Source organism: Stegodyphus dumicola, chromosome X2, assembly GCF_044657685.1.
Source record: "Stegodyphus dumicola isolate Sdum_Otavi_A_Nest chromosome X2, ASM4465768v1".
NCBI lineage: Eukaryota > Metazoa > Arthropoda > Arachnida > Araneae > Eresidae > Stegodyphus > Stegodyphus dumicola.
In genome coordinates, this window is record NC_140781.1 from 111,890,666 (window position 1) to 111,903,095 (window position 12,430).

At 33.2% G+C, this 12,430-nt stretch overlaps 1 protein-coding gene across 10 annotated transcripts in view; it reads left to right on the plus strand.

Moving 5' to 3' along the window:
• The window catches only part of LOC118189241 (kinesin-like protein KIF11), a 191,298-nt gene extending 181,506 nt beyond the window's left edge, over positions 1–9,792 (plus strand). For all 10 annotated transcript variants that reach the window (XR_015038916.1, XM_035359821.2, XM_085809126.1 and 7 more), the window contains one exon: positions 9,568–9,792. Coding sequence is in view for 9 of the 10 variants with exons in the window: in XM_035359821.2 (XP_035215712.1) it covers positions 9,568–9,624 (57 nt within the window). In the remaining variant the exon portion in view is untranslated. The remainder of the gene's footprint in view (positions 1–9,567) is intronic.
• Positions 9,793–12,430: the final 2,638 nt, after the last annotated feature.

Genomic DNA, 12,430 nt, shown 5'->3' on the forward strand with positions numbered 1-12,430 from the left:
ATATACTAATTAGTAATGTGTATTAATATAAAGAATATCACATTAGTAGAAATAAATGAAACATGCGAAATACTAAAATTATAACTATAAGCATGAAAACAGATACTATGCACATGAAAACAGAATTACAAATGTGAAATGTAAAGAAAAATTAAGCAATAATTATCGGAATTCCAATTGAATAATTCTGCTGTATGTGGAATAATTCAAAACGAGAATCAAATCACAGGAAAATTGTGGCTTTCTTCGCCAAGCATATACCAAGCAAGTAAGACGCATCATTCATCTTAAAAGCTGATATCTTTCCCCTTCTGTTATAATGCTGTAAAGTTACTTTTTAATTAACCAAGAAAGTATGTTTAGTTTTAAATAAATATAAAAAAGGACAACTGGTTGGAGTTTTTCCATCACGGAAGTTTGGTGATTTTACACCCATTATAGTCAGCTGGATACATTTTCCCACATTCTCCTGACCAAAAAAAAGGAAAAAAAAGGAAACATTGATACATTTCCCCATACTCTAATAACGAAAAACGCAAAAAATAAAAATGAAGACAACAAAAAAAAAAAAATCCTAACAAAATAAACACGCTGATGTTCCTTTAACTTAAAGAGCTGCAATACCCAGTTTGTTTACACCAATAAATCTGTCAAAACCAGAAACACAGGATAAAAACTGATGCTCATACATGAAGGTCAAAAGCTACATGACTTAACTGATGTGGAAACCGTTTCGTTTTCAAGTTATGTATACATGATGCTGGGCTGAAGAGATTCATCGAAGCTCTTCGCATATGAGTGATGCTGGGCTGGTAAGACTGGAATTATTGCAGTGTATATACGAGACTGTCCTGAATGTGTTAAAAAGAGGCTAAAATAGTTTGAAGTTTTAGTAAGAAATACGCTAAGATTTAGTGGAAAAAAAGTAGCCACCACTAACAAAAAGTAACCAAGTAACCATTGTTATTTGACATAAGTAGTTAATGAAAATTTTAACAGAATCAAATTAAATGAAAAATTTTCCTTCAAAAATTTCTCTTTGAAGGTATTTCTTCCCTTAGGCACACTAGTCCTTGTCCTGGTGATGTTAACTGTCTAATGATTAAGCATTTGCCCAGTATGCATGGTATTTTCCCAATGGCCTGGAAAAAAGCTTTTGTCAGTCATATACTAGAGCAAGGTAAAGATCCAAGAATCCCTCCAAAGAAGTTGATCACCTATTGCTAACATCTTGCTTTTGAAGATAACTGTTCGGAATGCTTTTATGAAATGGGACTGCATAATTTCCACTTTTTATGTGAAAAGAGCTTATGATGAGACCTGGAGGTACGGCATACTGTGAGACTTATAATCATCTGCATGACACCCTACCACTTCTTATACAGAACTCCTGAGCAACAGACCTTTCAAAGTTAGATACTCCAAAGTCTCATAATTTCATTTAAGAGCAGTTTGTGCAGTGAGGATGTGGGCTGAATGCTACACTTTTTAGCCTCAAAATTAATTCTATTTCAAATTAACTCCCCTCAACAGTAAGTAGAGCATTATGCATTGATGTTCTCCAAATAAACTGCCCAGGCGCTGATATACATTACATAGAAAGACAATTCCAAATCGCCTTGAGCAAGTTTTTAGATACATAAATGGAGAAAGATTTAAATTTTCTAACCAAAAGACTGTTTGCACTCATTTTCATCAATAAAGGTACTTATATCCTGATTCAGAGCTTTGTCTGGAGAGGTGCTTGATCCCAGCACTATCAAAAGTAAAATTTCTTGGCCTCATATGTGAAGCCAACTTTCGTACCTCACATTATAAAGAAGAAATGTTTAAAACTTCATGTCCTACTTAAAATTCATTCCAGCAATTCTTGAGATGCTGATCACTGTTGAATGCTCCATATTTACAGGGAAGTAATTACATCTAAAGTGGATTATGGCTCCCTCATCTGTGATCCATCATGGCTGTCTGTTGGCAAGATTTGACCCTGTACACTACTAAGTTTTGCAGATCTGCTTAGGTTCTTTCTGGACTTTCCCAGTGCAAAACTTGTATGCAGAATATGTTGAGCTGCCATTGAAATTAGGCCATGATCATTTATCTGTTAACTATTATTTTAAAGTCATGTCTTGCCCATATCATCCTGCTCGCATCCCTCTACAGTTTTATCCTCCTTTATACCACGCAAAGCCGTCTTAAATTTTACCTCTCGGTCTGCAAATTTGCTCATGTCTTGAAAAATATTTACTGAATGATTTGAAACCTAAAATCAGTAAGAGTTTCATTATTCCTCCATGGAAAACTGCAAAAATTCTTATTATTTTCCCACCTTCCAACAAGAGTGACACTTGTGAAATTGTATGCAGACAAATCTGTGAGTATAGAAATATTTACTACAGTTACTCTTTTAATTACAGACAGATCAAAGTCAAATGATCATATTGGATCAGGAAATGTTTGTAGCAGTGTTACTGAGGGTACCTGATTGCACAAAGCTTGCTTTTTTTTTTTTCCTTCCAAAAATTGTTGGTCCAGCAGTTCTATTTATTTCAAAATAACGGAATAGGAAATTCATCCTTAACTCTGACTCATTTGAGTGCACTCTCAAATTGTTAGGATCTGGAGGTCAGTCAGTCATAGTCCTCTACTGATCAAGGCTATAAATCTACATTTAGATCTTTTAAGACATGGGAATACTGTATTCAATATTGTTGCATTCTTGGCCTTGTTGATATAAAAGGTAATGAACTAGCAAAAATTGCTGCCAAATGTGTTGATGCAGTCTATGTACCCGGTACCCCTTATACAGACATCATAACATGTGAAGCAGGCAAATTTTTCAAAAATGACAGGAAAACTGAGAGTTACAAATAAGTATCTAGCTAGAATGTGAGAAACCTTAAATCAAGTATAAGGCCATGAGCAAAAACTGAAAGTCTTTCCGACATGCTTACAAATTGGTCACATCCAGATAATTCATTAGCACCTGTTGAAAGGAGAGAATACTCCAATCTGTGCAAACTGTAATACTACATTATCTGTAATTCATATTTTAATTGATTGTCCAAATTTTAAATCTCCTAGGTGGGAACATTTTGGCTCATTCAATCCATCTCTATTTTAATCAATTGGAATTGATCCTCACTTTAATGTTCCACTTTTTAAAAGATACAGGCTTTGAATGTAAAGGGAAAGTTTTATTTTTAATCACTTTGCTAGGATATTTTTCTTCTCTGCATTATTCTTTTAGACTTCATGGCACTTTTTAGAATTTTTCAATTCCAACTTGTTCTTCCTCTTATCATGACATACCTTTTATAGTTTCATCTGCTCTAACCATGTGTATGACCAAATAAGTTATATGCCCTGAAACACCACCACTTTTCCTAAGGCTGATAAGCTGTATGTCTTTTGCCATAATTAAAATAAGCCTAAATCAAATCACTTTAAAAAATAATAAATTGTGATAAATCTGTGATTGGACAGTAAGTTGAGCAATTAAATAGATAATTTTTTTTTAAATTTAGCAATGTTTTATTATTCCTTTAGAAAAGAATATTAAACCCGATTGAAAAGCTTGTAACATTATTATAGATATTTAGGTTTTAAATGCTATATCTTGAATGGAGCCAATATGTTGATGCCCACATTTGTGACTTTTTATGCTTTTCGTACCTCAAATTACGAAGAAATCTAATCAATCTGTAACCAGAACAAGCCTAACTTTGTTAGCATGGAGAGGCAGAAGAAGCATTATAGATTTGCCAAATAATACATTCTCTCAATGTACTTTAGCAAAAGAAAGCTCAGTATTGAAAATCCTTTAAAACACTAATAAGTGAAATCTAACTAATTGAGAAAATCTAGTGGTTTAGTTTTACACAGTTTCTTTATTAATTCTTGTTTTGATGTCAGCAGAAAGAACTTTAATGTAATTTGCAGTTAATTCATTCCAGCAAACCTATAAATTGTGTTTCTTATTTAATATCAACTCAAATGATTTAGTATTCGAACTTTTCATTGAGCTGCCCAGACGGTACAGTGTTTAGGGAAGCCTATTGTGATATTGGAGGAAGCAGGTTTGAATCTCGGAGAAGGCATGGACGTTTGTAAATATGTAGTGTCGTTGCGGCACACAGGCACTCTAAATATATGGCGAGCTGAAAGTCCTTGCGAGAGGTTAGTCATAGGGGAAGAGGGGTGAGAGATCCTCCGACCTGTCCCCCCTGCGGTGCTCTCCATCAAAATTGTGACTGAAACGAGCGAAATCATACTGTCACCTGTATAGCGCCCAAGGCTCTAGCCAATCACAGATGCAATCTTACTCTGCTTGCCATGATAAATTTCATGGGCTTGTTCTGATGTTACTATCAGACAAGTGAGATAAGTCACAACAAAAACACTTTTTATTGATAAGTTCTGTTAGCAGTCATCTGTGATTTTTTTTTTGTTCTTTTTGAACTAAAGCAGAGTTTAAAAATAATGAATTAAAATGGCATGGGGATTGCATATATTCATGTTCAAATATCTGGAAGGTAATCTTAAAGGGATAAGTCAAACCATTCTACATCGAATGGCAGTCAGACACTGAAGGGAGTTATATTGTAACAAATATGCATCCAATTTCCAAAACAGGGCTAGGTACCTAGGAAGATGTGTAAAGTGGTTTCTTCAGTTTTTGCAGTATTGTGAGGTTACTTAGCTCCTCATTATAACTGGACTTAGATAACCAATCCCAGGGTTGCTGTAAATGTTGGTGTGGAGTTGGCATATAAATTATATTCTCTAAGAATTATCTACTTCTAATAAAAAACACATTATAGTAATACTGTAAAGACCCTTATTTTCGCGATTTTTGCAAGCCTGTCGTAATTGCAAAAATTCAAGCCTCGCGAAATACTTTTTCTTTCCACCTCAAATAATAATAAAAAATCGAATTTTTCACTTACCCAAAATTGAATGATTTATTGCACAGTTACAAGCTTTTTCTTGACAACTTTCTTTCTTATAACTATTTTTTAATAATATACAACTATGTTTCTTGAATATAAAACAATAAAATTAATAGAAGGCTGCTCATTCACTTAGAATACTATTTATACCAGCTTCTTTGAAGACATTCAAAATTATCTCATGTTTTGCTTCAATACTGTTAAATGCGCGCACAAGCCAAGAAGCGTGAATCAGTTTTAGTCATGATAGTCACAAGTCTACAGATTCTTTTTCCTCTAGAAATTGAAGCTCATTGGAATACCACTCAATAAACTCATTCTTGAGCAAACGCTTGAACTCTCCATTTACAGTTAAGTCCAAAGGTTGGAGCTCTCCTGTGCAGGAAGCGAGCACAAAAACTGGAATAATATTCCTCATCTCTGGTTCAGTCAAAAAAGAGGATCTTGGTGTGCCTTAAAAACGTCGAACAATGCTACACCAGGTTTTTCTGGAACTAGCCCAAGCTCTCTCTCTGCTTGTTGTAATAAGGTACAAGAATATTGTCGATGTATCGAATCATTGTGTCAGTATTACTCCAGTGCGAATTGGTGTGCCACACGTCCCATTCCGTGGGAAATGTAAACTTTGCATGACAATTTGTTGTTTTTCCAGCGAACAACAATTGTGGAAGTAGGTTTCCAGCAAGGGAACTGCTAACAAAACAGTTATCTGTCTTTTATCTTCCATGCCGATTACAAACACTTGTTTTGAACCACATTCTTCCAATGTGTAATTAGATGTAGGCACAAACTTTGCATTTGTCTAATCAAAGTTAACGAATATCTCGGGGTGGAACAACATTTTTGTCAATCACTGTAGGTACACGCTTAACAAATTCGTCGCAAATAACTGGGAAGTCTGGGGGCAGTTTTCATGCAGCCTTTGTTCCCTTTCTACGGACAAAGTTCATTCTTTCCAGCAGGCTTCTGGCCCATCTTGGGTTCAAATCGAAAGCATTTAGTAGAGATGGATCATGTGATTTCACAATTCCTTTTGCAGCTGCACTAACAATAGTGCAGTTAACTATTCCACCAGCAATCCGCAATTTATGTATATATGTTTGAATGCTTGCATTGAAATCAGAATGTTTTAAGGGGCGACCGCGATTACCGTGTGGTAAAGTTGTTACATCAACTTTAGCTTGTTTAGATGCTTGAATGTACTGTTTGTTTATGCTGCGAATGGTTGATTCACTCGCCAGCCTTCCCAGTTCAGAGGTGAAATGTTTCACTGCTACAGAATTTTCAGTTCCAGTAGCATATCGGCCCATTTTGGACCTCAGCACCACTGCTGCAGAATTTTCCGTTCATAGTAGCATATCGGCCCATTTTGGACCTCAGCACTTTGTCATATACTGCATACTGCCAAATTTCATTCCACGTTTTGCTTTCAAAGCAGTAGAAAACTCAGTATTAGCGGATGTTATTTCTTTTGATTCAACAAACGACTTAACAATTCTTGCATCCAGAAGGCCTGATGGCGCTGGAGCTCCTATAAGAATTTTCTCTCCCTTGTCCATCAACTTGTACAAGTATTTACACATTTTTTTACGGCTCTAATAACACATTCTCTTCTCAATTTTCTATCTTTCATCTTGTCAGAACATTTGGCAAAAGCCAACATGGCAACGTATTCCTCTGTCGCGGAGCTCCTGCTAGAAACAACTTGTTCCAGCAGGTGTTGGGCATGGACGATCCGATTCCGAGAAAAGCGAAGGTGGTGGGGTGATTACACTTTCAGTGCAAAAGCGGGAGGAGAATGTGCATGTTGAGCCAAGGTCAAAATTGATCAGCACCGTAGGTTGTTTTAAGAGTGATGGGGGAGGGGGGACAGACTTTTCGGACAAAAGGAAGTTTCTTAAAAATGCTTTATGCAAAAGATATACTTTTGGAATTTTTCAACTTTCAGTTCTGTTCATATAAAATTCACGAAATTTTCAGCTCGCGAAATCACCGATATATTCATTTTCACGAAAATTATGGCCCGCGAAAATAAGGGCCTTTACAGTATATAAAAAGAAAACTTTTTTCAGTTCTGTTCATATAAAATTCACGAAATTTTCAGCTCACGAAATCACTAATATATTCATTTTCACGAAAATTACGGCCCGCGAAAATAAGGGCCTTTACAGTATATAAAAAGAAAACTTTATTAAATAAGATTAATTGTAACAAATCTTACCGCATTCTACAAAACCATAGTAAACTCTCTAGATTGCCAAATACATTTTTAACTCATCCTTTTACAATTTAAGAAAATAACAATGTTGCCAAAATATTAAAATTTAAAATTATACTTTATAAACAAATATCAGTAAAACGTATGTCTTAATCACATTATATTAAAATGCGATATTCTGTGGTCCATAAGATCATTAGATCTATCAGTATGTAATACATTCCTCGAAATGTAAGATGTTTCACCATCTGCATCTGCAAAACATGAAAGTTAAAAAGTTGATGCATTTATGTAAACATGTTACATTGTGTAATAGGTGACATAAATGAGCAAATTAAAAACAGGTTGTGTATAGGAAAGATGGCCACATTTCAAGATGTAGTATTAAGAAACTAGAGTTTCTGAAATTCTAGAGTATTTGTAGAGAGTTTCTGGTGCTTGAAAGCTAGAAGTAAGTAATATATTTGCAGAGAAAGTACAGGTAAATACTTCCATGTATACTTTAAATTGGGAGTAAATGCTTTTCTTTGAATGAAATATTGCAGAATTTTTTATTTGTAACACATGCAAAAATTTATAAATGTGTATTAAAAACATTTTTAAAATTCTGGAAATGTTCTTCAAATCTCATTGTTAATGGTTTTGAAAAACTTTTTCTAACCAATTTTTAGGAGTTTTTGCAGTGGTGAGATACTTTAAACTTTCCGATACTTTTCTGAAGTAAAAAAAAAATTTCTCATTGTGATTTGGATGCTCACAAAATGTCTGTGTTTGTTACTAAAGGGGTTACCGAATTGCAATGTAGTTGTAATTAAGCTAGCCTCATTTTTGTGTTAATTTTATTTGAAAGCTCTCACTTTGTTTCTGCAGTAATTTGTACTGGGAGATATTTAAATGGTACTTGAGAAATCTGTTTTAGATATTTATTCAATATTTACATGTTCTGCATACAGCAGTGTTTGTAACTTAATTAATACAATTTAAAAAGTACATAGGATTTAAACTCTTCTACTTAAGCATTCAGTTAATACCCTCTGAAAACTACCAAAGCTGAGCCCATGTTCACTCAATTCACATGCTAGTGCCTTTTGCTCTTCCTCTTTACTACCGACAGTGAGAGGAAAGCTGTGAGTCAGTCATGACATGACAGTGTTATTGCTATTTCTTAGCATAAATTTCATTTTATACGACACGCATCCTTCACTAACATAAAAATTTGACTCGACTTCAAACTTTTTTAAACTGACATCATTAATTAATGAATTAAAAAAAAAATTCATTGCTTTTCTGATAATAATGTGAATCAAAAATATCTGAAAAAAAGCATGTTAATACATATTGTCTATTATAGACCAACAGTGGCCAGTTGGATAATACCTGCTGAATGCTGACAGTTCATCTAAATTCAGTTTTCAATGGTTATGCAGACTGGCTCTGTAAGCATTTCTGTGATCTTTATATGTGAATTGAACACAAGCTAGTTTAGAAAGTTCATTAAAAAGCTAGAACTTCTAAGGTAGCCCCTAAGTACTTTATTACTGTAAATTACCTTGTTGTCATTTATTATAATCAAATCTACATTTGCTGCATCAACGAGGTACACTGATAACAGTGTTTAGCTCCAGTACTTCTCAGTTTTAGAGAACAACTTTAATTACAACTAGAGTGACCTGGAGCCCCAAACAAACTGAGTTCTTGTAATTTATTTTGTAATTGAATAACATTATTAGTAGAAAACTGGCTTTACTGCTACATTTCTTTCAATAATAGTATGCCTACATTAACTACTAGATGCATGCCTGATTAGTAAATACAAATTTAAGATTTTTAAAGTAAAGAGTATAAAGAGAATCAAGCATGAATTGTTTAATAACAGGAATATTTAAGGGTCATATGCATGGGATCAAGAAATCTTTTAAGTAGATTACAGAATTAGGCAAACATTTTTATGCATGTGTGAATGCTGCTAAAAGTATTTGAATTTCTTTTATCCTCAGTACCATGTATTTTTACCATTAATTTACTGACCTTTCAGTTTAATATTTGGTTTTATCATACATTATTTTTTCGTTAACATATTTACTATTTATTAATATTTCTATTTATGTTTACTTGTTTGATTTTGAGTAATTTGTAATTTTTAGTTTTTGCTCACCATTAATTTTGCCCTTCCAGAGAACTCTAAACTTCTAATTCTAAAATTTATGCCTTGACTTCCATAACAGGTTGAATCAAAATAGAAATTAAAGATATCAGTTTCTGATTTATATAAATTTCAAATTATTACCTCAAAAGCATATGTTTATTTTTTTGCTACATGCTCCTTATTTATGAATGTATAGGTCTTGGACATTTTACATATGACTTATTTGAATTATAAATATTTTTGAATTTCAGGGAGCTAGAATTAGTGGAAGGTACTGTAAGAAACAGAAAGCAAGAAAAATATTCTGAGTTTAGTTTTATCTGTGATGATGAATGATAAATCTTTATTATATTTATGTGAGGTTTTATTTTGCATAGTTGCTGATTTGCATAAATTAATGTAATTTTTGAACTTTGTTTTGTAAAATTTTAAATGTTTTCTTTTAAAACTAAGAAAATAAAATTTATTTTTACTTATATGTGAATAAATTATTCAATTATCTTTGATTTTACATAAACAGTGCTTTTCAAATGATGTTTAATGGAATCATATGATTCTGTGTGGTAAAATCAAGGGCTTTACAGAAAGCATTTTTAAAAATTTTGTGGTTACATATATATTTGGCCAATGAAGCTTAACATAGTCTTTTATTTTTACTACGCAGCTGTAGTTCTGCAGTGTCCTTGTTACTGTAGTCCAGACTTGAACACGCGTAGTATGTGCAAATTCGAGACTGTATGGACTAGGACTGTGCGCCGTGAATTGTTATACTATATGTTGAAAGTTTCATTGCCATTCAATTGCTCGTAATTTTACAAAATTAGGTTCTTAGTGCACTCTGGAACCAAAATGAAATATCAAGTTTTATTTGAAACAGCTTGAACAATTATTATGGACTTAAAGTGTATATAAGAACAATTTGTCATTCATGATAAAAGAAAATATTCTGCTCATTAAATTATATTTTCATGTTTTGAATATTGTGTATTAAAACTAGAAAGACAGGATTTTTTTCTCTTCTAAAAAATCTAATGTGGCGATCCTGATACTTATGCCACTGCACCAACTGCTGTCTGACCACAATTAAAAAGAAGATTTCAGTTTTGGAAGTTGTTTAATTTTTCTCCTTACATTTAACCTTTTCCTAGGGGCTGTGACATATATGTCCCGAGCAAAGTGTACGGCAACTGGGGGCAGTTTTTCTTTGGTCGCAGAGGTAGGAATTCTAACGTTTGAGGCTTTACGACTATTTTACGACACCCTAACGAGTGTGTTCTTTTGCGGGATTCCGCTAATGGTAGGGGTAATTGTCTATAATTTGAACCCACATGGCTTGTTTGCGAATTCGTTGTCTTCCGAGAAATATTTTCTCGAGGAGAAAGTAAAAAGACTAATTTGTTACTTTGATTCTGGCGCGTTTGCATTTTAAGATATTACTTCAATTTTTTTTCTTTTGCAAATACCGTTATAAATTCTTTGAGTTGATATTTATCGTTTTTTCGAGTTCGGTATTAAATAAAGGCTAAACGTACAGGAAATTTTCTTTGTTTCATTCTTTTTATAATTGTTTATTTCAATTTATTCCTTTTTTTAATGTGCATGTAAAGGCAGTGTTATGAATATAAATGTTTCAGGTGATGAAAATTAATTTTAATGTTATTTCTAAATGACATACATTCCACGAGTGCTGTTTACTTGAGTGAAATTTTGGTTTTTTATGTTCTAAATTATAACTAGCGGCTGAGCGGATAAAATTTTTTTAACACTAATAATTCCACCCATGTTCAAATTTCGAAGAACAGATTGACTGCATGAACCTTTCGTATTCGTTCATGTATATGAGCCAATTTCCTTTTAACGTCCTCCACGAAAGCCCCCTTCAATTAGGCAAATAATCTTTTCTTTTATCAGACGAATGAAAATAAAATTATATTCGAAATAAGAAAGCTATATTCATGAGTATCTCATAACTATATTTAGAAACCCTTCCTTTTATGAATAATTTTGATGACAAAAGGAATTTCGACCGTGCGACAAATGAAACACGAATTTTTATTAAAGCATATAGTGAAGAACATTTTATAATTCAAAAATGTTTCAAAACTTATTAATTGATCCGTTGTGATATGTTTGCGTCTATAAGATGATATCTGTATCAATTCTTTCAGAAAGTAGATACGTTAGTTTAGATTAATTAAACATGGGAAAACACACGAAGACTGCCTTTCTAAGGAAAAGGATGCCCTCGAGGAGAACTTTTAAGGGAAACTATCTCGTATTCACATTTTCTATGGGGCAAACAACGAAAACCAACCATGCAACCAACCCAATCGCCTGGCCTCGAACCCAAGTCGAACCACCAGTATTCAGCAGTCTTCACTACTCAGTCACAGATAGTGTTCAGAAAGTAATTAATATTTACATGAGAATTGTATTTTGGAGGGAATCAAACGATATATTAGGATACTAAGGATGTATAGAGTAATTGAGATGTGCACTATTTTTTAGTTCCTGAATTTAATACTCAGTACGATTCTTTATTAATATTCATCAACTCACTACGAATCTTCATTCCGAGCTTCATTACTCCGAAAGAAAGCAACAATAAAAAGCTTGAGATCTGAAAATTTCGCATAACAATCTGATACCTCAAAGGCGATTTTAGCATTCTGAAAATGTAGATCATAAAAACTGAAGGAATATTTCCCCATTCGACAAAAATCTTTATTTTTTTTAATTTAATGGGTTCCTGAATATGCAATTTTGCTTTTAAAGAAAATATGCAGCAACAGTATAAATCGACGAACAACTATTTCCCTTCTATTCTAAGGTGAAAGCAATATATAATATCTCTAAATGGTAAACCTAAATTTTTGTTATTGAATACATTGAAACTCAACAAGTTTCAATGTATTCAATAATTATTCAATAATAATTCAATATTGTTTTCTCAACCTCCAGCGTTTTCTCCTGCATTTCTTTACCAAACCCAAAACTGTGAAGCGGTTAAAATACTTAAAGATCTTATATCCCTGATATGAAGGCAGATCAAGCCTGGGAACGCTATTTGCAACGTCACATGGAAGAAAAATTTATTTAAAAAAATTCTTACCT